Source organism: Dromaius novaehollandiae, chromosome 1, assembly GCF_036370855.1.
Source record: "Dromaius novaehollandiae isolate bDroNov1 chromosome 1, bDroNov1.hap1, whole genome shotgun sequence".
Lineage (NCBI taxonomy): Eukaryota > Metazoa > Chordata > Aves > Casuariiformes > Dromaiidae > Dromaius > Dromaius novaehollandiae.
Genome location: NC_088098.1, coordinates 124,447,809 through 124,474,472, shown reverse-complemented (window position 1 = coordinate 124,474,472; position 26,664 = coordinate 124,447,809). Strand labels below are relative to the sequence as shown.

Sequence of the window (26,664 nt, the reverse complement as noted above, 5' to 3'; positions counted from 1 at the left end):
CCAAGGGGGACACCACTGCTGCGTTGCAGCCAGGTGTAGTAGGACACTGGGGGCTGGTTGTCCATGGTCTGATAGTCCACCTCCTGATCATTGGTATTGTCCATACCATTCCACTCATATTTGCTTGTCTTATCAGAAGCAGCATTTCGAGACAAGATTAGACACAGAACTGGAAATTTTCCAGCAGAATGTGTCTATCCAAAATTGCCAATTTGTCACAACTGACATATTTTATGAACATTTGTCAATTCTGAGAAATTTATTTTGAAGGGTAATGAGAAAAACATCGAAGAGATCAGGCAATTCTGATAGACTTCTTCAGTATGGAATATTTCAACTTTTCTGCTTCAGACTAGATTTGTTTCATTCTTCATTTTTCTATATTTCCTAGAATATGTGCAAATCAGAATGAAACATTTTCAAGAGACAAAACATCTTCGAATGATATGTTCAGACTTTCTTTTTTTCCTGTGTGTTATTTTATTTCACAGTTTTTAAATTTTAAAATTGCCTGCCAAAACAACAAAAGGTCCTTTCTTGCTTTGCTCCTGATTGTATGTTTGTTACAGATTTGGCAGATGGCTCTTTCACCTAGATTGATTTTCATTATACTAGAGTGTATAGACACCTGAGAAGATGTGGGTAAGAGTACTGGTAATATTCCGTGCTCTTCTTCTAGCAGTAAATGTTCCAGTCTGAAATAGAAACAGTTTGGTGTCTTAACCTTGTTCTATTATTTTAAAGCTTTCATGTAGAATCAATGAATGTGCATCCAGGTGATCCATTATTAACCTGGAGACAGCTAAATATCCTGCTAGATCCATAATCTTTAATTCCAGAGGAAAATAATAATAATACTAATAAAAATGTGATTGGAAGGTAAGGGAAATGCTTTTTGGAACATAAAATTGCTCACTGCTTTGCAGAAACAGGTCAAGGAGGGGGAACTTCTTCCTGGCTGGGAGCAGAAGCAGCCAGATCAGTGCATAATCAGGTCCTCACTGAATGTAAATCTCTTTGGTATCCTGTGTGTATTTTACAAGCAGGGAAATGATTCAAGGAATATGCTGACCTAGTTGATTCAGGAGTATTAAGATTCAATCCAATTTTAGGGCTGTACATTCCCAGGAGGTGCAGGAAATTGTATCAACTATCCACAAAAGCTGTCTCAGGAGCTCTAGTAATAGCCAAAACCTTTTATTTGGCATGATGTCACCCTAATTAAGGAGAAAAGGCACTGAGAAGAAGCTCCGCAGAAAATAAAACTGAGGATGAAAACTTGCAATATGTGGCAAGGGGGGAGATGCAGAACTACATATGACGCCTTAAAATCCCCTCTACATCTGAAAAACAGCTGTGTCTGAACTTAGCATAATGTAGGAACCCACGTTCTCACATGTGCCCTGGTCCATTAATAAATATTGCCAGGCAGTAGCTATACGGTGAGTGCAACTTCTAGAGAAATGGTTGGTCTGTACTGCAAAGAGATAGGCATATTATCTGCTCCCTGCCATGGGGCCCTCTGCAAAGGGAATCAGCCCCTTTTAGTTTTCTAAGGAACTTAATAGCATGCCACATGGGGCGTTAGCATAGGTGGGTCAAAACCCACCACTAAGTGACAAGTTAATCCACATCAGTAGTGCTGTGGTAACTGCATACGATTGCAATTTTACCTTGTGCTGCTATTCCTTGTAACACTTATAACTGCATAAATGTCAGAGAAGGCTTACCTCTCTTTTAAACAAACTACTTTATTGAATGTTTCACAATGGGATTTTGTTCCTTGCAAGAAAATATGCTTCAGCTAGGTTATAAAGTGGGAGCCATTGTAGGTTACACTAGCTGAAAGTCTAGGCTAGAGGCTTCTTTAATTTAAAAAATGAAGTGCTTCAGGCGTTTTTATTTTGAAATTGAATTTTAAACATCATTTGCAAAAGATTTTTTTATTCATGCTATAAAAATGTTAGAACACAACATTATTGATATTTCAGTAGTAAAAGCAAAATTTCTTTCTAAATTGCTGGAAGTTTTCATTTCTTTTTTAGTTTTGAGGAGAAACTGTCTTCCTTTTTCTTGGGGGAAAAAATAAAGAAAAATGTTGACCCTTTTTGTGGTTGCCTTCTACTCTGTTCCTTTTTCTCAGTTATTCAGCTACAAATTTTCCTATTCTACTTGAGGGGAAAAATAAGACAGGCAGATCCTCTAAAAATAATTTCACTATTTTTGTATTCCCATATTTTAATATTTAGATTAATTTTTATGAACTTTCTCCCTGGTCTCAGAGAGTAATTTTTATGCAACCAAAATAGTTGAGGAACAATTCACCCCATGTCAGTAAACACTCAACACTGTCAGTAAAGAAACACTCAGTCTTGTTATTTCTGCATCTTCATTTTCTTCTTGAGGCATTTAGGAAGACTCACAAAAATACAGCTAAGCAACATATCTAAGCAAAAAAAAAAAAAAAAAAAAGCAAGAAAAAGCAGCAACAGTTGGGCTGACACGTGGAAAGACCAGGACTCTGCATAATCAAAAAAGGCATGCCTCATATTGGCAGATGCTCTTTAATGGAATAAGTGAAAAAGACACTGCATTAGCAGGAAAATAAATTAACCTTAGTGTGAAAGGAGGGCTATAGAAAGAGAATGTAGTTGCACTAATGAGTGTGAAGGTTGCACAGGGGGACACAAAGTGTTTACCACAGATTTAGTATGATATTACTGAAAAATAGCTGGGCGTATGAGTAATCATCATACTGAAATTAAAGCTATTGAAGTAAATATAGCAAGCTGAACCAGCTGAAAATTGGCATTCAAGTAAACAGTCTTCTGGGGAACTGGGAAGTGAAATGGCTTTGAGGGTAAAACAGGAATGGAGCTGTGAGATCAGGAACATCATATAACTCTCTGACTGGAAAAAACCCTCTGACCTTCTAGTCTCCAACAATTCAGAGGCAGCAGGGATTCGTTCAAATGTAAGGTCACCACTGGAGTAATAACATGCTCCAGGTACTAGCAGTTGTACTTGCTGCAGTGCTACTCTATGGAGTGTTGCATGCCTTAATTTGTTTTCATTTCTACTAACAAAAATAAATAGAAATGAGAAAACTCCAGGGAGGGAAGAAAGAAACTGTGTTTACGTTTCAAAGCTCTGCAGCCAGCTTTCCAGCATGCAGTTGCAGTGTAAGGCAATGTTCATGCCTTGTTAAATAAAAAACAAAGAGCAAAAGAAGAAAACAGAGCTGTCTTACCAGACAGCACAGATTCTATCTCCTGTTCACCACTCCACATTTTTCTGCAGTCTCTGGCCTGAGGCTGCACGAACATGCATATTTGAATTTGAAATGCAGTAGCTGAAACCTTTCTTTCCCCCTTGAAAACAGTGACAAAAATATCACAAAATTCAGATTCAGGTTGGAGGAATGGAAGGTTCCCTAAGTGCTACAGTCTGCTTTCTGTCTGACACAAACAGAAGAGCCATTAGGCTTGTTTTTCCATTCCTGTATCTCCAGTAGAAAACCAGAACTTGAACCCAGTGCTTTATTATGGGATTCCTACAAGTTGTCCAAGACGAGCAATCCAACGCATTCATCTGGCAACTTTCCGTCTGCTGTTCCAACTAGGCCCTGAAAAGGGGTGACTGTGAAACCTCTGTCTCTATCCTTGCTGCTAAAATCTTCGAGGCAAGTGGTAATTAAAAGTCTTTTGGTTAATCAGCACTCTAAGTGCTGCTTAGTTTGCAGACAATAGTCAATCAGCAAGACTTAAAGAGGCTGGCAAGCATGCATGTAGCACTACCTCACATGTAGCAGCTTGGATAAAACGTTGAGCACATTACCCTGACCAAAGCACCAAAGCAGATGCTTAATAATTCAGTCCTGAGACAAGCATGTGTTGTTACATGGTGGAGCCACCTGTTTTGCTTTCTCAAGTTGTGACCTCCTTGGATTTATGAAGTGAATCTTATGAAGTAAATCTCTGAACTGAGCCCCGTTTATATTTGGCTCTGAAATCCTTTAAAAGAATCCAAAATAATGCAGGAAGTAGTGCTGTGGATTCAGCGGTGAACATTTTTCTCCTCCAATTTTGGACTGAATGGATGTTTCAGCCTAGAGTTAGGGAGTACTGTGCTAGCTGGCATCTTTCAGATAAGATGATATCTCTTTTTTTTGAGAAAATCAGCACAAAGCTTGCTCATGAGAAAGGTGCACTGCAGCACTTTTAATATACAGTTGTCACTGATATACTCCAAAACAGAAAGAAAAGCAGAAACTGAACATGTCCTGCAGGGCTCGACTGCTCCAATCCCTTACTGCTTTGCAAGTTACAGCATGACTTAAACATCTAACAGTCTCCACCTTTGCTCTGTATGCAGCCTGTGAAATAAGTTCTCTGCTTCAGCAACTCCCTTGGGTTTTCTCTGCCTGCTTCAGTCCGTGCAGTCGTGCTTTTAACACCAGGTTCTTTGATGTAAGGAAGAAGGTGAAGGTAAGGGGATCTGGCCTCTGTCACTGTTTTATCTACTTGCATTCCTTCCACATAGTCCCTTTTTTCCTGTGCTCTCCTCTCCTCCCTCACTGTTTGCTTTCCTTCCCCCTACAGTGATGACAGCAGAGAGAAGGGAACTCTTCATCTTGCAAGCAGAGTCAGTTCCTACAAAGTCTAGGGCTCACCCTCCACCTCCTGTTTTACATAGCCACTGTATTAACATTAATGGTGCACTAATGTGTTTCAGAGCAGCCTCTGGCCAAAAGCATCAGCTTCTTCCATTTCAGCTGCAAGATTTCCAAAGATTTAATAACTAACTTGGCTTTCTAGAGGGATTGTTCTTCATGGTGTCCCTTAAATCTGCTCTGTGTACAGTCAGATTTGTAACTGGCCATGGTATTAATGTGTCTAGAACAGTGGCAGGACAGACTGTGGCCTCTGTTCAGCTGTATCTCAAAAAGCACAGGCCGAGAGCTGTTCTGCAATATTTCACTGAAATCATGGGATTTCACTCAATATTAACTGTGTGCCTATGTCTTCCCTAGCTTATACCTTTGCTTGGTGCAAACTGAGTGCAGCCTCCTGCCTGTGAAAACAGGAACACCTAGGAAATATCCCACCCATGACTGTTGCTGATCAAGCGAAGTGGGTGAGTTGGTGTTCACACTGCATAGAGCTGATGCACTACGGCCTTTTAAAAGAATCCCACTGGCTTTAGATGAGGCCCTAAAACTGGAAACTTTTGTTTCCAGTGGGGTGTAAACCCAAAAGTCTAGTGGGAAGATACATCTTTTCCTTCTCCTTTAATCCATCAGGGATTTGTGTCCTACTACTTCTGGGTGTGAAGAACACTATATTCCATTTTTTTTGGCAGATGATATTTTTCCCTCTTCTTATAATCTGCTGTCTCATATACTGTACAACAAATGAATCCTGTGTGAGAAGAAAAGTTGAATTTTAATGCTTCCGACTGTATCACACAACAGATTTCTGTATGAGTTTCCTAAGCAGCCTACAACCTACTTACACAGGAAAACATTAATACCCCACTGCAGTAGTGAACAACAAAGATGTGTGAAGTGGGCTTTCACTGGCATGAAAGAGGCATTGCTGACAGGATAGTAGCACTGAGGGCCATATTTTGGGAACTTCTCTTTTACTAGGTCCAGGGGACTCCGAGATTGCCCATCTCAGAGCAGGCTGCAAGGTGCTGCTTTTTTTTTAAGGTGAAGAAGCTGCTTGGTGTTCAGCTTGGGTATGCTGGTTGCACTTTCAGAGGCTAAACTGTTAACATCCATTATGAATCATATTTTTCAGACTTTGTATAATGTTTACAGCTGTAGTAGCCTGCTAGACTCTTCCGACATTAGGGGGGAAAAAGACAGTCCTTGGGTGATTCTGTACAACCTAGTAAGAAATGTTTTAAATATTTTGGATGACTCTTTCCCTAGAAGTGCCTATATCTCTCCATTGATTGTACAGGAGTCCAGAGAACCAGCTTAGGTGTGTGTTGCAGATCTCCTACAGACTTGAATGGTTATTCTCATGTGGAACTAATGCAAATCTCTCATAAATATACAAACAGACCAGGAAGTTGTGTGGCTCTTCTAAGATTCAGAATCTATCATCTATTAGCCTCCTACCTAGGTCATTCTTTTGTTTCTTTGTGGCTAGAGATTAGCATCCACTTTAATGAATACAGAGAAACAACAGGAGTTTTTCGTAGTAGTCATTCACCCTCAGAGAAAGAGTGGCCTGTTTGGGAAGCTAAAACCACATCCTCCTCCTGGAAGAAGGAAGGTGTAGGAAAAACAGCTTTGCATGAACTTCATACCAGTGAAATTTTTTACTACAACTCAGCAATCTGTATAAGGAGTTGTTGCAAAAAAAAGGTGCTTTCAGTACACCAAGGCATGGAACATTTCCAGCAATGAGTACCCAAAGTTTGCCTTCAGCAGTACTCAGTGACTCCCTGAGGACTTCTCTAGACTTCAAGAGCTCTTTGTGATATCAGGCTTCATGGAAACTATGTAAGTACTCAAGTTTGGCGTGAATTTCTGAGAAATTAATCTTTCTCCAGGATTTAAACCATTTTTTAACCTTACATCCCCAATGGATTATACAAATTAATATATATACTCACATATGTTTATATTTGCATACAAACCAGTATAGTGCTCCAAGCTCCTGGGAATACTAATGTAGTCACAGATGTATTTTTATTTTGCATTCCGAGATTAAAATTTCAGTAGGTGAAACAATTCATTATCCAGAAATTATTAAACCATCAATCATTTAAATCAAATTTGGGGTTTCAGTCAAATAGGGGGGAAAAAGGTCTGGAACAAGCTATTTCCCTATTTCCCTATTTCTTTTATGCAAATATTTCATTACTCAGGCTTTACGACAAGTTTCATTCTGGCAGAATGTTTACAACCCATTTACTAACTCTTCAAACTGGGGGGAGGGGAGAGATGATAACCAGAAGATTAATGTGACCTTAGCTTCAGCATCACATTTTATAACCTGTTATCACATGGTGCCATTTCTTTCCAACAGTAAAGCAGCAACACACCATGGGAGTAACTTACAGTGACAAAGACGATCAGTGTGTAAAGCTACAAGATTGTTTTATTCTTTGAAACTGTAGGACAGAGACCCTAATGACACATGATGAAATGAACGCTGATTACTTTTATGCCATAGAAAACCCATGATTGGAGATTGACCTCTAGCAGAAAAATACCTGTCTGGGTAAATAATTCTACTCTATTATAAAGAAAGAAGAAAGCGATGAGGGACTTTCAATCAATTTTCTGTAGTACCCACAAAAATGTGTATCTATCACGGTGATGTGAGGGGAAGGACAAAGATCATCCTATCAGGTTTGTTCATTGGAGGAAAAATATGTTTTTAAGTGCTGCTCTGTCATTTCTTGCTGAGCCAGCCTGCCTTTGGTGGGCTGACTGACTGCCCTCTTTTGAAAAAGAAGCCATTAATTACGGACCAGTCCAGCTCCAACAGAGTGAAGTAGTAGACTTCTCACTAATTTACATGGGGGATCAGAGACCCTGCATTGTAAATATTCAGCCAAATGCTTACATGTGTTCAAAATAGTAATTCTGCTAGTTAGTATTCTCTTGGACTCCTGCATATTTTTTATCCTAGTTGTCGTTACTTATAGTAGTACACCTAAGTTTAGGCCTTTGCTCTGTCAGTTTCTATACTGGAGTCAGGTATCCTGGACTTCCTTTAGTAAGCCATGAACAGAAGTAAGCATTTTAATGGAACAATTCCTCTGACCAGTTTTAGACATCTGCATTAGGATGAGATGATTCTCATGTGAGAGGCAGTCATTTCTCTCCACTAAAACCACTCAGGAAGTCTAGAAGGGTAGTTCAGATGTAGACATCTGCACTTGTGATACCCCCATCTGGCCAAATGAATCCTGCTATGTCTTAAAAACAACAACAAAAATGTACTAGGCTCTTTGCTATAGATGACTCCTTTGCACTCCTAGTCTTAGGTAGGCAGAGGAAAAGGTTGCCTAAGACACAACATTGATGCGGTTTGCAAATAGTCTCCATCCAGTAAGAGCAGCCACTACCTTGCTGTTTACCATGCCCTTTGTAATTCACTCAGACAACTGAGGGAGACAAGTGCAGAGAACTGATAAGGTCTGTGAAATATGGCCATAGCAATTCCAATAAGAGCATTCATGTGGACTGTTAGGCCAACACTTACATATCCAGTATGAACTCAGCTATGAGCCTGTCCCATCAAGCACTTCCATTACTTAATTTTGTTTGTCATTGACTAGCCTTGAGCCAGCTCAACTCTGTCTCTTTGCCAGATGGAAGCAGAAGATGAGACGTTCATCTTGTAGAGGGTGCTTTTGTTTGTAAAGATGTAGCCAGTTTCTTCAGCAATTGAAGTACCTTTTGTTTTGACAGTAAATCCAGCAGTTTTATTTCAGAGAAATGCTTGGAGTGCTGCTTAGGCCCAGTTATTTATCAGTTGCAGAGAACAGTGGTCTTATTCAAACATAGCGTTGTCTAGAGCACAGAGGAGATGTAGCAGAAGGCTACAGAGACTGGGGAGAAAGGATCTTCTTGAGAATACTGAAGGAAGTTGTCTTATTTCATACTTTAGTGATGATGTGAATTCTTTTAGACATTTTTCAAGTGTGTTTCATAAAGATTTCTGTATTTCTCTTCAGTGCTGAGTACTAAAGCAAATCTGTGTGGTTCGGACTTTCTACTTTCTTCCTCAATTAATCATTTACCTCCTTTTTATCTTGGCTGTGACTTAACTTTTTCCTTTAACATCTCAGCCTACTGGGACTTTCAAATCCAAACACTTCCTTCTCAACTCTTGCCCCCCACTCCCAAACTCTTCCCTTTAGAGGAGAATGTACAAGAAACTAATGACACATGATATTTCAGTAGTATTCTGTTTTGTGTGATATAAGGGTGGGGGGATGGTATCCTCAAGCAAGGGGACACTTGTCTCTCAGGAGTATCTAATCCTTTGAAAAAATAATGTAGTCTATTGAAATACTTGTTATTTTCACCTCCTTGAAAATGTGTTTTCCCCAGTAAGTGGAGGGAAAATACAGATCACTGTCATTTTGTTAGATTTTAAGTAGAAACTTCTGAGGAAGTTAATAACACAACTTCTCTAGATTTAAAATAAGGACCTTAGGAAAGAAAGTTAGGAAAAGATCAGAACAATGAATAAAGCTAAACAACAGAAGAAGTTGAAGAGCTGTGTGCTCATGTGTGCTTCGCAGGCATAGCCACCAGGTATAATGGAGAGGGCAGTCTTCAAACTGAAAGAAGCAGAGCATATCTGGAAGTTTGCAGAGACTTCAGAGCCTGCTCCTTTGCTTACCACATGTTTTAGGGTCCATTTCCCTCCCAGCACATAGTGGTTTTCCTGGGCAGGGCACAAGAGGATGGGAATGGAGCAGGACTATAACCACACTCCTTTCTGTTGGCTGTGTCACCCTGTTTCCCGGACAAGGAAAAGATCAATATCTCAAGGAAGATCTGCTTTTGTACACAAAGAACCATGATTTTCTGTCCTTGTCAAGTAAAATAAGCAATGTCACATCAACCCACATTCTTCTTTGTCTTGCAAAGCTTCTTTTGAACGTTGTGAACAAACAAGAGTGAGAACTGGCAGTCCACTCTACAGGTTTAAGTTTCATTAAAGATAGAGGGAAACTTTGGGAATGTATCTTTGAAGTATGAGATGTAAAAGTGGGGCTCCTAGTAACTATGGAAATTTCCATGCAGTTCAGAAGAAGTTGGGGTTGATATTATTTAATTCAGTAGATCATGATCTAGTGCATTTCAATATTCTGAAAAATTTTACTTGTTTATACTTAACATCATAATGTTTTATCTAAAAAAAGTCAAGAAAGTCCAGCCATAGTAGAACACTTTACTGCACCCGCATGACCTCTTTGGGAAAAGACAGAGAACAAACTGTGCAGATGTTAGATGTGTTGCTTAATGCAATGCTGAAGGCACTCAGGTGCAAAAGGTCTATTAGAAGAATCTGTGCAGAATAGAAAACTTAGTGTGTGGTCAAGTGAGGAATCACAAGACAGATGCTCTCATGCAATGAGCTATAACGAGGCTATAATATCATAATATCAATAATCTGCATGTTAATGAGTCAGACATCTTCAGATTAAAGATTTCCCAAGTGAGCTGTGAGACAGCAGACCTCGACAGCTTTATTACTGCTGAATAGGACAGCTTTCTTAATACCCATTGATAGTTTTTGTCTTTACCACTTTCATGGAGAATATAAAGCCTCCAAATAAACCTTTCTATTCCAGGAAAAAGAAAACCTGCTAGATGACATACTGGCTGCCAAGGGGTCAGATACTGTTTTTCTCAGATGCAAAACTATGAAGTCCTTTCACAGAGCTAACCCTAACTAACCTGACCATGGTCATATATGAAACCTCTGGCAGCCCTGTCTCTTCCTTAAGCGCAGGCACTGGACTGGCACATCTCCTTCTTTTTGGTCTCTGTATTCAAAGTAGTAGAGAAAGAGCACAGTTAATTATTTTTAAGGCTCATTACAATAACAATTCCAATTCTTTTCAGACAAGAAAGACAACTGAGGAGTAAAAGCTGAAAATGTCTTGTCTTACAAAGTTTCAACTTTGCTTCCTTAGCAGCTCTCTCTGACCTGTGAACTGAAATCTTGGTTCAACAATAGAAATTTAGCTCTGTTTGTTCTTTTATTGTTGTGGGATTTCAAAACCTGTATGAGAGATTTATATTGTATAGCCTCTGGTAAAATCAATTGGAGTGGTACAACTCTTTGGAAAAGGAAAAATTAGTAATATCTGAATAACACAAATGCGGTGCTGTGTGTCTGCATTCTTTAGAAACCTACAGCACTTTATGGATTGTATAACAATTTCTCCCTTCCCTGCAGGAGTATATTGAAACTGGAAAAGATCTAGCACATCTTAGCTAAACAGTTAAAAACCTCACACATAATTAAGCAAGGGAACCCTGTATTGTGTGAAACAAGTCACTTGCATCATAAATGGAAGTAAACTTTAGCATAGGGCAAAATTTCATCATGGAGACAATTTTAGAAGAACCAGATATGAGATTAATTTAGATTGCACCCTTTGTTCTTCTAGTATTAGTCCACAAGTATACATATGCATACCTAGCAATATTAAAACAAAACAAAGCTGATATTATCCTGTTGCCTTTTTCAGTCTCTCAAAATGATTTGAAAAGAGTACAAAAGTAAATATTTATGGGAAAACTCCTGCTGCTTTTAGAAAACACAAAGAATCCACTCAACCCATAACAAATGGATAGAGCTAGTTGACAGAAAAATCAAACCCTTCTTTCTAGCTCCCACCCATGGAAGCAGTTGCAAGTTCAGATCTTGAATTAAGATACCTTGGAGTGCAGAGTGAGTTTCGACTGCATAGTCTCTGCTGCAGGTGAAGTAGGGCAAAGACCTGTGAGAGAAAGCGGTAGTTATCTCTGCAGCAGTTCGGGTCATTTAGGGCCCCTCCATTCACATTTACTGCCACAGGCTGAACAAATCTAAGCTGTATATGGTACCACTCATTATGCGTTGTGAAGTAGCTGGCTGAAAGTGAGCGATGAGAACCTGCCCAGGGTCTACTGGTACCATCACAGGTTTCATGTGTACTGGGTCTGTACAAGACTACAAGGCAGCAGTGTGAGCTCAAGTTTAGCAATCTAGGAGCTCACCCAAAGCTGAGGTGTACATATATGTGTGCAGTTTGGAAATGAGACGAGTTTCTGTGGAAGTGAAAATTCAGATATGCATTGAAGATACATACTAGACACAGATGGCAAGGCTAGATGTGTACTAACTTCACCAGCCTAAACTTCAGCCAGGTTACCCTCATCCCCAACCAGTTTTCTTATGGAGATGAGTTCATTTTTTCCCTTGAAACACAGAAGGTTTGTGACTTGCCTGCGTATGACGTCTCTTCATTTCCCACCTGATACTGCTACAACTTCTGCCTACAGAAACATGTGAGCTGAAGAGAGCCCCAGTGATTTAAGAGGCAGAATGCTGTTGCCTTGGTTCAAAATAGTGTCAGTCTTGATGTCCTCAACATGCCTGCCCACCAGCCCCTCTACTTGCTCAGGCTTTGGGGGCCAGGAGGGAGGAAGGGAGATGAATGAGACTATCATTTATGGATAAAGCATTTGGACTACTTAGGATCTGTGGGAGCTAGTTCTGTTATGCATGCTTTTTTACATTGTTGTCAAAGGCAGCTAGCAGCAGGGATAACTGCCTTCTTGTCATGTGGGCTGACAAAGACATAAAGGTATAATATAGGTTTTCCTCTTTCATTTTAGGTGATAAAGGTAAATTTCTTTTTTTGAGAGCCTCTCTGCTTGATCAGTATTATTGTGAATTTACTATTTCTATCACAGTAATGTGTTGGCTCAGTAGGAGATCAATGCTCCACACACAAAGTGCTCTATATAAATATAACAACAAAGAGACACCCTATGTGCAGTTAAACATAATAGTAAATGCTTTCTACTCTGCATGTTACTTAGCACGTTACCTAGCACATTTTACTCACATTTATGTACAGAGTTTCAGCTGCTAATATCTCCAGCACTGCAACCGTTCAGGAATGATTTTCCATGTATTTCCTCCCCCGCTACAGCTTAGCAACAAGCTCATAAGTTTGACTTCTTTTCCAGGATCTAAAACTGTCTATAAGGAAAGGTGAAGTTTCTCTCTGAGGTCTGCAGAAGAGTGTAAGGCTCCCTGATTTCCCCGGTCTCATGCACGGAATGTCAATAAAGAGTTGGCACTGTCTCAGTATTTTTACAAATGTCATCCATCCCAAAAGGACATGGCTATTAAACTATGAGTTTCTGTATGCCAGTGAAGCAAAGCTCCTTCCTCCAGCTTCAGATAACTCACAAAACAATTCAAGTTTTTAAAAATTTCTAAAGAGGCTTGGGACTAGAATTACCTGAAATGTGGAAATCCAAGGAAGTTCTTTCAGATACAACCTGATTGGACATGAGCATAGCTCAGGTTCCCTTTTTTTTAAAGACTAAATAGAGTCCTTCTCCTCTTTTTTGCTCAGTCCTTCCTCTTACAGCTCGGTTTTGTAATATTTCACCAGACTGCAAACAGACAGGGCTCTTCTCTTCTATATGCACAGGTAATTTCTGCTTAAGGACCCTCAGGTCACAGGCTAAGAGCTCAGTAAGTCTTTCTGGCTCTTTAATTCATAATAGGTTAACCAGGCCGCACAGACTCCCTACATCTCCTAGCTTTCACTCTTAAGTCATGGCATGAACTGGACACAGCATTAATACATGTATGATTCATAAAGCCATTACTAAGCACTCATCACCTCAAGTATAGAGCCACATTATGGAAAGGGAAGGTATGGAAAATAAATGTGTGCTTTCCAAGAAAGCAAAGAAAAAATAATTGCAAAGTCAAGAATAGCATGGTTCAAACAACAGCTACTATTCTGTCATTGGCTTTGAATTCTCTACAGATGCTGAGTTTGTTTTCCCCCCCCAAAAAAATAAATTAAAAAAAAGGAAACTAACCTGTTTTTGTGTAATTTGGGACATATGCTGTGTTCAAAATGGAAGTCTGTTTACAACTGCTACATAAATGCATATTATGAATAGTTTTTATCCACATTGCAATTTATATAGAACAAATTCAGTGATGGAGTAGTTTCCTTAAGAGACTAAGATGTCTGAAGGAAGACTTAGGAGGTACAGAGTTGTCAGAGTCCAGAAATGAGATCCAATACCCCTTACTCAGCCTGTGGGTTTATAAACTCTAGAAGCAGTTTGCAGGTACACCTTCAAGTTCCCTGGAGCTACATCTCTGAGTGACTCCAGAACTGCCCAGATTTGACAGTACTAAACCTTTTAGCATCTAATTTATGCCTAAGCATGACTATGATCCAGAATTTAGGCATTCCTATATGTCCCCGAAGAGAATGACATCCTCTAGGAATACTTCTAGCATACACTGCTTGTATGAGATTTCCTTCCACGGTTACGGCTGTTACTTCTCTGTAAAACGTGAAGTAGGAGAATTGTTGTTGCCCCCCAGCTCTGCTTTATACCATATCTCACAGGTTAGAATTATGAAGCCGGGAGAGGGAAGACTCTATTTTGTCTCTTCCTTGTGCCTTGGGCAGCCCTGAGCAAATGTTTCCCATCTCCCAGGCTATGAGTTAGATGGAGAGAAGTGTTTTTGATTCTCCCTCTTGAAACTCTGACAGTATGTAGAAAATTAAATAAATAAATAAATAAACTCTCAGTATGCAGCAGAGAGAAATGTTGAGCAGGAGCCTTACTCTACATCCTAGCGGCTTGGGCATAGCACCTGTGAAGGGAAAAACTTGATCCCTGCTCCCAAAGCTGTATATTTATACAACTATGTTGGTTAATTTAAAGTACGCTGACTCTTTGTGCTCCTGTTCTGAGGGTATGTTTTAGGTGCGGAGACATATACGTGCAATCTTTGCTCATACAGGTGGCTCCTACCCTGATGCAATGTGGACACACTGACACACATGTGCCTAAGCCTTATGTCCTGTTTTGCAAGTGACTGTGGTTGCATATTCAAGCCCTGAGCCCCTTGCCTCAGCTGGCTAGAGCAAGGAGTCAGCAATGCTAAGGTTGTGGTTTTCAGCCCTTTGAGGGATGAACTTCCCTCTGTCTGCACACTGTTAAGGCAAAGTAAGTTACATGCCTGGCTTGAATGTATATGCTTCCTTAGCCACCCCCTCACAGTCACTTCTGGAAACAAGAGTAATGAGCTACACAAATTGTTGCAACCCCATGAAAGCCTGTTCTTGTGTGACCCTTCCTACATACTACAGGGAGTACACATGCCATAGGCCAAGACTCAACCCCAGGTTTCAGGCAGTGAAGAGCTACACTTTGCAGTGTAAGAGCTAACTTTTAAGCATTTATTTGACTCAACCTTTCTCCACTCATGTCTGTAGGAAGAAGTAGATGAAATAGCCTGTAATACACTAGAGACAGAAATAGTTGTCAGTTAGTCCCCATTCTAAAAAAAGATTTATCGTCTCTTGCTGTTAACAGCTCCATCACCTTGCTCACTTTCCTATTGTGTAGTTTATCAGACTATGCTGACCGAAGTTCCCCACTGCAGTCATAATCAGTCAGACTTGGATAGGTATCTATCTACGTGCAATATGCCTGTCATTATGTTGCAGTATCAAGGTTCCATTTTTTTCACCAGGGGCATTATAATATGAACTTAAAAAAAAAAAAAAAAAGTACTCAAAGAATTGAACTAAACCTGAACCAAACATCAGTCTGAAATCCTTCCTCTCTGATCATCACCCCCCAATTGAACTGGAACTGAACCTGAACTGTTTTTTTTTTTTTTTTTTTTTTTTTTTTTTTTGAGATTCCCCATTGATCCTGAGCCAGAACTGAACTGAGGAAAAAATAAATTGCTGGTTACTGGTTCAGCACAATGGACTGACTAAAACCTGGCATTTTTCTAACAGGATCTGTTCAGCTTGGAGACTGCCTATACTGAGATCTTCAGGGCAGTGTAACGTTGCAACATCTCCCTTCCCAGCGTTCCCTTATTATGGTTCACTCATGTGTTTGGCATGAACCTTTGCCTCTGCACAGGAACACCCTGTCCTGCTCCACAGAACCTTAGGGGGAACCTGTTCAGCATGGGGACTTAAGGAATCTTCAGAAGTAAATCTCTGAGAGAGGACTGTGTCTTTGCTTCCTATTCCCCTATTTCCCTGTCCTTCCTATTCTCTTCTCTAAGTAGAGGTACTATCATTGGAGCACCTCACTATGTGGATAGATATTTAGACCTGTACCTCTCTGGTGTGTATGGGCAAAGCTGGGTTTGCTGGGGTGCAGGGTCATTTTTGGCATCCATCCTTCAGTTTTTTACCCCATCTCTGGCACCACTTGCATTTCTAGTATCCCTTCTCTGACTCTTCATTCCCCATACCAGATTTAGGTATCAACTGGTGGAGCTGAGCTAGGAATATGAGGTGAGAAACAGAGGTTAAAGCTTCTTGTTTGCTGAAGCCCTTCCATTTACTCCTTCTACTCCAAATTTACTCCTTCATATTCTCTCCATTTGTGTGGTATTTGCCAGTTTTGACTGGTTACTAAACTCTTGTTAGCCCAAACCATCTTCAGCCCTATCTCAGTCCATTGTGGCAGTGAATGTAATGGTCTGTCTCTCTGGAAATGTCCTTTTGCTGTTCTTTTCAGGCATTAATGTTATGTAGTACAGGTGTTTAAAAATTCAGTGGTAATTATGTACTCTAGCAGAGATGATTTTGTTGGGATGAGGGATAAATGCTCCTCTTTTAGCCCTGTCCAGTTCAGGGGAATCACTTCCATGTCACATCATTTGATTCCAGGGACACAGCTGCACAGCACCCCAGTCAGATTAGGGCTACATCTAACCCAGGAGTACCATCAGCTCACAACAACACCAGCCTTAATCACTGGGTCACAGTGGCAGCTCAGTGGGTTTCTGCACAGACATTTTGCCTATACTATCTTCAATCTACAAGTTCAGTTTTGGGGAGCCAATAGAATAAAATGATCAATGGGAAAATCTGTGGTATTAAAAGCAAGTATTCTAATGGGGGCTCTTTATGCAAAACTGACTACTGATAGGTAGAAATTGAACAAAAGCAATATCCATAAGAAAGAACAAGGTTATGTACACTAGGGGAAAATAACCTTAGGGACCTGCATCCAGAGTGGGGTGTGTCCTGTTCAGTAGAGATGAATGTAGTTCTTGCAGGTCCATCCCAAGCCCAGCTGTAGCGTTGAATTTCAACATTTCCAATTGTAAATTCATCAAGAGGATTACTAGAACAGCCACAGTGGTCTTTTCTACCTTTATGATTTCAAAACTTTACTCATATAAGCCCAGAATTGATGACATTACAGTGTATATATATATGTGTATATGTATCATAGTTTATAACTCTATTATTGACTTTTAACTGCTTTGAAAGAAAGTGGTCCAAATTGTTTAGACAAGAGTTTCAATCAGTTTTATCATGAAAAAGGCAATTAAAAAAAGTCATAACACAAAGACAGTCTTTCCCCTGTAGAAAGATATTGAGGTGGTAGAGACCAAATGCCTGTAAAGGAAGCCAGTTCACTGTCTAATTCTGGTCTTTAAGCAGCTTACAGCCATTAATGAATTCAGTATTCCCTTCCAATAACCACTTGTTCCTTTTGTTTCCAAAAGTTTTGAAGAGCCTTTTCATCCCCCAACCAAATAATGTTGCAGTGGAGAGCTAATTTTCACCTGCTGGCATTTTTAAGAAATGTCAATTTAGTGCAGACATGAGTATCATGTTGATGAGGCAGACAATCAGGCAGACCAATAAAATGGTATTTTAGATAACTGTTGATACAAAAACCTTTCTAGCAGAGCAATACAACCAGTATTCCTGCTAGTCAGGGTAGGTGCCCCATCAGTGAAAAAGCTATCCAGTTTGGAGTAATCAAGCATAACATTTTCACTGGCTCTCACATTTTCAACACCTTTTCTCACTTCTTCCATCAAACCTCAGCCAGTGGTGGTAGATATTGGCAAAGACCAATCACTTCCTGAATAATATTAGCATTTTTCTTCACTCATTGAACTTAAATACCCAGCTTCAGTGTGTTGCATTTCAGCTTTCATCAGCTGAGTGAGAAGAATATATGCATGCTCCTTTTACAATGGCACCTGACTGAACTTTGCAAGCCTTTGCATTACCACAGAAGCCCAGTCACAGCAACCAGTTTGAGGTCATCACTCTGTGGAGCTCATGTGAACAAACTCTTCTTCACTACCCCAAAATCCTTTTGAATTGGTAATGAATTAACTGTAGGGATATTAGCTGTATATGAGCACTTCTATGTCTTAGATTTGGTTGTTGGCTCATTTATTTTCTTTAAAAAAAGAATCACTATGCCAGGAAAGCTATCTCTTTTCTATTTGAAATCAGCTTACAGATTTGATAACACAGTCTCAATGGTGTTATTCTGGGTAGAGCTTTGAGTAAAAGACTGCTCCAAATTAATCATTTTCCTCTGCCTATTACATTACAGGCCAATGCCCTGGTGCAGGCCCAAAGCTGACCACAGAAGAATAGTCGCTGCTGAGGGACATGGAGGTAGGATACTGCAAAATCTGGGAGGACCCTGCTCCGAGAGGAGAGGGCCAGGCTCAGTTTATGCCTTAAACTGACTGTATTATTCTTCAGGCACACTGTGCCTATTAGCAAATCAGTCAGTTCATGAAGTGAGGGCAATTGCAAAAGTTACAATAACTTGTAAATAGTTTGGGAGAGCTAACTGTGCCACTAGAAAATGCCTAAGGGAAGCAGGTTCCCTAAAACAACAGCCTGTAGGGCTGGGGTGCAGAAGGCTTGACCAAAAAGGTGTTCGAGACTCTTTAGAGGACCTCTTCTGGATGCTAATGGCAACATGTGTGTGTGCCCTGTTTGCTGCAATAGTTATCGCTAGTATTTAAAATAAGTCAAGCAGACCTAGGTTGCAGACATCTCATCTTTGAGGCTTCTAGCCCAACAGCCTAAACTGGGGTAAGGGATGGAGTCTTTGGTCTTGGCAAGAACCAGCTCTGAAGGAGCTGCACATCCAGAAAAGAGGCAACAGCCGGCACCCTTACCAGTCCTGCACCCAGGGGAGGAGAGGAGCTTTTTCAGAAAGGGGTGACTGTTTGCCATTTTGTGATGCTGCTCTCTCTCACACATGGAGTGGCTTTTAACTCATTTTATTTGCTTGAACCCCTGCAGGCAAAAGATAGGAAAAGCAGTTCAGAGACTTTGTGGGTATGTGCTCTCACTGGAATATTAGTGAAGATCCTTGGAGGCTGAACCTGACCCTTTGGGTAGGTAGCTGCGGCTTTGGCAGAGATGCTGTGGTGATACAGACCTTCCTTTCAACTAGCCAGAGCTGTTCTTCCCCAGGTAGGTTAAAGCTCTTCTTGTGCTGTCACTGTCACCTTCTCTCCCCCCTCTCCTCCCCCCTCCTCCATGCTGGACTTATAAATATCATTTTGACAATGAGAATAATTAAGTAGCTATATAAGAAAGTGTGCACATCTGAAATAACTGAGGGAGCCATCAGGAAAATTGAGGCAGATAAAGGGCAGCCTAGACTCTGCTGGGCTCCTTGTCCCTTCTTCTCTCTGCTTTGGTGCAGCAGAGCTGCCAGCTGTGACACAGTTTGGGTTTTTACCTCCAGACCTCCTGGCTTCCTGCAGAGCACTGTAAAGCCTTAGCCAGCTCTGATTACAGCACCTCCTTTTCAACAGCAGGTTTGTTTATTGACTGAAGGTTGTTTTTCTCTGTAGTTTGTTATGTCAGGATTCGCAGGCACTTTAAATGCATTGTGTGCCACAGACAAGACAGTGTTTTCCTAAGTGGAAGGGTAAAGTTGTTGCATGTATTTCTGGAAAAAAAACCCTGATGTTCCTCACTTGTATTATAGATTTTTAATATTTTTAATACTGTGGGTAGGTATATGCCGTAGTTCAAATAAAGGAAGGTCTTAACTGGTTCCTTGGCTTTTAGCTTTAACTTCCATTTACCCAACCTTCAAGCCCAATGAAATGTTAATGTCCTGTCTGGCTTAATTTTAAGCATGCAAATAGATCCATCAACATCCACTGAGTCATGGTGATCAAGAGTGTAGTCTGCTTTAAAAGGTAGTGGTTTTTAGTAATGTTATGAGCAACATTATCAAGCAACACACCTTGAAGTATGAAATGCATCTTGTTGAAGGTTGATACACTTATGTACACTCAGAATAAGACCAAGCAGAGGAAGCATCAGGCTTGGAGAAGTCATTCCAAGAAAGAGTTGGCCCACTGAAAATATGGAGTAAAATCCTGAAACTAGTGAAAATCACCACAGCCAGACCTCACTCAGGAATCCCACATATAAACCTCTTATCTCTGACTTCAGCTTCAACAGGATAATTTTCATAATGACCTCTGTGAACACAGACTTAATGAGAGTAAATTGTGAGGCTCTTACTGAAGCCAGAAGCTGAACAAAATAGTTTCCTTCAGCTATTTACAGAAAAAAAAAAAGGTTCATATAAGCACAGATGGGAACACTGGAAGTACCATCAATGTTCAGACTAAATTGTATTAAAACGCATTTTCATATAGTGAGTGACATTTTAAACATGCTTCTCCTTCTGCAAAATTTCAAGCAATGGATAATGGAGTTGAATCAGATGGTGCAAAAGGTGACTTGTAATTAGTGAGTATTCAAAGCACTGATCACTTCAGCTCTTCATTTTTCTTTTTTGAAAACTTCACCTGCAGTGAATGTGACTTATTGAATTAAAGAAACAAAAAGACTGGAAAAGGCAGCAAATAGTGTATGAGCCATCCACTGGCCAAAATTTGTTAACATAAAGCTTTTGTTAAACAGCTATAAAAAATAAATTCAGTTGTGTTTAAACCAAACAATTTATTAGATGTACTCTCTCCTTTTCTCTGCTGGCAAAAAAAAACAGCTTCCATTTTTACAAGAATGCAAGAGCACCAGTCCAGAGGGAGGTACTGACACACTCTCTCTCCCTCCAGACAGAGGGAGCCTGTTGGCTAGTGAAGAGAAGAAGGCTATCTGCTGGTTTCTAGAGCCCAGAACTAATTATTTTAAAAAACTTGTGGGTTAAGCATGGTATTGGACCTAGAAAAAGTCCTGAAATAGGATCCCCAAACCCTGCTTGCCTAGTCCCATGTTTTAACTCCAAGGCCACAGTCTTAGGCTTTGATTGCTTCCTCTCTATCTGGCCTTGTAAACACTGTGTTTTTGTCCCACCATGCCATAACTTCAGCAGGAGGAATAGAGGCCTTTCCTTTGCGGGCTGTTCTACAGCAAGACTGCACTTTCAGGGGTCATTTCTCTAGTACCTTGCTAGAGGAGGGTGACCAGAAGTGTTAGGCTGCTGCTGATGGTTCCCCTTCTCTTTTGAGAAAGCCAGAGGGAGAGATCCTGGGACCAAAAAAGAGAAATCATCTTGTCCACCAAAGCTGATTAAAGAAAACACTTGATCTTTGCTCACTTGGAAGTCCAGCCCCAGAAAAAGCCTTCAAGTTTGGGAGCTGAAGCTTCTGCTCTCCCTAACATGCAGTCCATCTGGAAATCTGGAGACCAGAGAAAGCAGGAGCAGGGGCACATCTCTGTGGTCACTGCTTCCCCTTACTTAGGACCAAGAAGTTCATTTCTCTGTGGAGGAGAAAGAAAGGGAGAAGATCTGGACTGTGTTTTGGAGGAGTCTACTTTTCTCAGTGAGTGTGGAGCCTGTATGGCAATCTGTTCCTCCAAATTAACCTATCAGGGAAGCAGCCAGGTAGTATCTCTGAAGTCAGTCATTCTGAAAATGTCAATGTATCTCCTTGCTGTGGAACTTCATCTTATTTTCTTTCCACATGAAGGCATAGTAAATAATCAGAGTTATGGTATGTTGACTCTGGATTGTGTTACTGTTATTAATTCACCAGTTGCTCAAGTTTTGATGGTATGCCAACATTGCATTAGAGGAAATTCTGGTGTGTTCACTTAAAGCAAAAACCATCTAAATATGCCTTATAATGCCAGATATTATGCAGATGAGTTTCTGATTTGAGTCAATTAGAATTCATAATTATTTATTTCACTACTGCACACTGGCAAACTTGGAGACTTACTGGGCTGTTGTTTTTGAGAAAGCCAAACTGATGATATCTTTAAACAACTCTGAAGGTAAACTTAAGCTCTTTTCCAGTCTCAGTCAAATCTCTAGTTAAAAGGCCCCTAGGGCCACGATACATTATGCGTGGAAGGTTTAGGTTCCTTTTAAGTCCTGTGGGAGAGTGGGGATCGTTTAGTTGATTGAGTTAGCTCATTTAATCAGTTAGCTTAGTTTCAGTGTGGCTGTGTTTCAGAAACATTGAAACATTATGAAAACACAATTTCCTCTGGGTTTCACATATTAAATCGCATTGTTCCTAAGCAGTAAAAGTCACTGCAATAGAATAACAGTAAATTCTGAATAATTGTTAGCTGAATAGGGATTTTCATTAATGAATACATATACAAGTATTGTTTAGAAACTACTTAGTTCTAGAACAGAGGACAAACAGCAGCCCAACTTGTTTGAATGCATTCTAGTCTGAAAGGTTAATGCCAGGGTCAGCACTAGAAGGACTTTTTCTTAGAAGCCACTACAGAGAAAGATTACAAGACAAATCTTCACCCAAATTACTTTGTCATAAGACTGTATATGAAGCTTAACTAGTACTGATACATTTTAATTTTATATTGTCAAGATTTGGTGAGAAGGATAACATATACACACAGCCTAAAGGCTGGAGCTATGAAAGGGTGGAAGGAGTTACAACACTGAGCCTTTCACAGTGCTGGGTTTTCAGGGGCAGAAGGCAGGTCCCTGAGTTTGACACCTGGGATCCTCAGGAAGCAAGGGGAGGAAACTGGCCCCGAGGCACGATGTACGCTGACACTGTGCCAAGGAGGAACACCAAGCAGTGGGGAGAGATACAAGCATTTAGGGAATTAGCAATGAAGGTAGTGCCGACATTTACTTACTTCAGAGCAAGAGAAACTCAAGGTTATATTCTTTCCCTGCCTGAAGGGAACTTGACCCCTTTACTCTTAAGGGGCTGTAGAGTACTTCAAGTGAGGATCTGTGAGTCTCTCCTTTCGAAGTTAAGTCTCATTGCATGAGATAATTAAACAAGTCTTGAGCCAGAGAGAGAAGAAGAGAACGATTCCATAACCAGCAGCAAACAGCAAAAACTTTTGCAAGTGAAATGTAAAACTCTGTTAAGGCAGTAAAAGAAAAAAGTAAGAGAGGAGGTTCTGAGAAGCAATTTGCTAAAGGCATAAAACTTAATAATAACAAAGACTTTAAATGAATCCCTACCCCACTGTCAGTAAGGCTCAGAAATGAAAAAGATGTAAACACTTCACATAGGGAGGACAAGGTCGTTGCAGGAAAGCTAAATTAATTCTGGAGGGGATGAAGCCCAATGTAGACAGGTATCTGCACAACCAATAACATATCCTGTGGCAGAGGAAGGCATGAAGCAGCAGCAACTGCTACTGGTGGGAAGTAAATCCTTTGCTCCTCTGGGAAAGGGAGTATTTAGACTTCTCCATCTCTATGTTCTCCACAGAAAGGTGAAGGAGAGACCTGACACTGCTATTCTTTATGGGGCACATATCTGGGAAACATCTGTCTCATCTGGAAAAAAACAGCAGAATAGAGTATGGAATAAATCAATAACTAGTCAGTAACTAATTGTCAAGAACCGTAAAGGAATTAAGTTTGGGGTTTATTCTCAGAATAAGCAAAGTTTGTGCCATAGGTACCAGAAAAAAATGAAAGACAACACATGTTACACCTTTTCACTTTTTTAAACCAGGATTGCAAGAGATTGTGTGAGACACTACAGACCAGGATGCCTGGCTTTTGCACCAAGCCAACTCATAGAAACTTACATGAAGAAGAGATTTGCTAGACATAGCGATAAACACAATTTGCTGGAGAATAGTTGACACAGCATTTTTCTGAGGCAAGTCATGACTCATAAATCTATGAGACCTCTGTGAAGGAGTCAGCGAGCATGTGAATAAAGGTGATTCAGTTGATATAGGGTATGTGGGTTTCCAGAAAGCTTTCAACAAGGTTCCTGCCTAAAGACTCTTAAATGAACAAATCTGTCATTTGGAAAGGCCTCTCATGGATTAATAACTGGTTGAAAGATTAGAAACAGAGAATGAGAACAAATGGTGAATTTTTCACAGTGGGAAAATGTTGACTGGGCTGAGACTTCACCATATCCTCAAAGCAAGCTTGAAAACTGGCCCAGATGACAAATTTTGATGGTGAAATAAAATTATTTACCACAGTCAAATTTAAAGCTGACTGATTGCAGAGGATCTTTCGATACTAACCAAATTTCAGCACTGGTAAGTGCAATGTAATGCCTCTGGTAAAAAATATTTTTAACCATGCATAGACTGTTCTTGGCTCTAAATTAGCTGTTACTACTCAAGGAGTAAATCTCTGAGCTGCTATACATAGGTTTCTGTAGACTTATTGCTCAGGAGTGGTCAAAAGGGCAAAGAGGCTGTTAGAAATTATCAGTGAGAGGAACTGAGAGCCAGACTGTTAGCCAGTTGTATAAATCCCTGGTGCAGCTATATTCCCAAAACTGTGTATAGGTCTAGACCTTCCTCCATCTTAATGATGAAAGAGCAGAGCTAGAAGAGGTCCCAAAATGGTTGATCAGAGGCATGGAACAGCCTGCACAGGGGGAGAGACCAAACAGACCAGCTTTGGCCTTGGAAAGAGGCAAAAGAGAAAGGGATAAGAATTAATGGGACTTCAATGCAATGATCAAATAGTTTCAAAACAAACTGAAGAATATACATTTTCACACAGCTTATAATTAAAGAAGGCACTCATTGCTGAGGGAATCTGTGGAAGCAAAAATGTAAATTGATTCAGAAAGGGATTAGATAAAATAGGACAGGTCCATTGGCCCCCATTAAACATGATGGTCTCTGCATGACCTTCATCTCAGGTGATCTCTAAGGCACCAATTGCCAGAAGAGGTACTTGGCCAAAGAGTATGCTGTACTTCCTTATGAACTTCCCCTAAGTATCATCTACAGGATAGTTTGGGAAACAGGATTGGGGGCTAGTTGATCCTGAACCAGATTGATCATTATTATGTTCTTATGTTAATCAGCTAAATGATTAGTGCATTTACTGTGAAGGAGACCCCTTTGGGAGCACAGGGAGTGTGACTGTGCCCTTAATTCAGCAAGTCATATATGCTGATCCTCAGTATTGATAATATCCTTCCTGTGAATAAAGCAGATAGATAGAAGCGAGGGGATCTACTCATGTGCTTGATATTATGTATACAACTATGGACTCATTGTTTGATGTCAATGGAAGGATATTTGTACTGTAACAGTATAAATGCAAAATTTGTTTTCTGTATAGTCTGAATTTCTTTGGGTGTTAAGTGAGATGCAAGGACACAAAAATATGACTGGATGATAGTGGGATTTAATCAGATACTGACATACCATCTGCTTTTACGTATTACTGTTTTAAAATGCATAAGTGGGCTAAAAATGTTTCTGAAATTGTACCTCTTCTCAACAAGCAACTATTGTCACTGTAAGTTTAACATAAAATCAGCATTTATACAATATGGCAAACTGCTATGTGGTGTTTAGTTACATTATGCTAATATACTGCAGAAGAAGGAAGCAAGGTGTAATAGCAGGTCCTCCCTGGCAGTTGTTCCTCAGGCAAAATTCTGGTGGTATTGCATGGTAGAGGAAATCCCAGAAAAGATGAGCTAAATGATAAATCATTGAGAGTGACAGGAATTATTTGTATCATTTAGCAATAAAACACAATGTTGTCAGTATTGTGTAATCTGATTTCAATAGTAGTAATTTAATGTGCAATAACATTTCTGTGTGCATTTCTGTGTGCATGTGCAAACATACTTTTACAGAAGAGGGGAGGGATTTGCTAAACAACTTTTACACCTGTCCAGAGTAGCTGCTTCTTTTTTTCAGAAAAATTCAGCTGGAGGGATAGGTATAAGAGGGCATAGAAATAAGTAAGCAGTGGTATGAGAAGGCAATAAGAAGGAAAGCATGACTGTGGAGATGGGCCCAGGATGTTTCACTGCCAGTTCTGCACACAGTGCTGGTGTTTGTAATGACCAGCTTGCTTTATCTTCTTATATTTTCTCTGAAAAGAAGAGTTGCCCTGAGGATGTCAAAGCTAAAGTTCTTCTGTGTGGCAGCCATAGCCAGGGAGTGCTTGTGTGCTTCATGTTCTCTCTCAGGGAAGAGTATCTCTCTTCACACCCTGCCCAAGGTCTCATGGTGTAGTCAAAGCACTGAATTTTAATTGGCACAACAGTGCTAAATGGTTCTTTCATACTCTTTTACTGTCTTGTGCAGCACTGTGCCTTAATGTATAGGTTACAGAATCCCATATTTAATGTCATAGGAGCATTTGACAAAGTACACATGCCATATATCACTGCAAGTGGGAAATGAAAAGTAGAATTGTTACTACTTCACTCATTTAGCAGTTTCATTCACAGAACCCAAGGGTTTTGACAAGGTCAATAGCATTATACAAGCTGTTGTACAGTGGGAGAAATCAAGGCACAGAATAGTGAAGTCATTTGCTCCAAGTCACCCAAGGCATGAGTTTTATGAATCACAGGCTGCCGCAGGCAAGACTTCTTCCCATTTAGTGTAAACAGTATTCAACAAGAGAGTTACCATTGCTGTTGCAAGTTAGAAGTGATGTGAAATGTACAGCATTTTTTCAGTGCTGAAAGATGAAGATGTAAATGATAGTAAATGAAATACGAGCTTGGTGTATATTTCTTAGGGCAATGGCAATTATATGGCAGAATTCAAAAAGAGACCATGTAAACAATATCTCCTTTGCATGTTATCAATAAAACAATCTGTTACATAGAGAAAATATGAAGCATATTGATTTTAAAATTTACCCAGTGAGCTATCAAG

The 26,664-nt window shown here is 40.1% G+C and overlaps 1 protein-coding gene across 1 annotated transcript in view; it reads left to right on the top strand.

Moving 5' to 3' along the window:
* Positions 1–4,442: 4,442 nt before the first annotated feature.
* Positions 4,443–26,664, top strand: part of LOC112993631 (amine oxidase [flavin-containing] A-like) — a 542,295-nt gene continuing 520,073 nt past the window's right edge. The window contains exons 1-3 of the mRNA XM_064497395.1: positions 4,443–4,487; positions 18,152–18,216; positions 18,859–19,032. Of these exons, the coding sequence (XP_064353465.1) occupies positions 18,897–19,032 (136 nt within the window). The 5' untranslated portion in view covers positions 4,443–4,487; positions 18,152–18,216; positions 18,859–18,896. The remainder of the gene's footprint in view (positions 4,488–18,151; positions 18,217–18,858; positions 19,033–26,664) is intronic.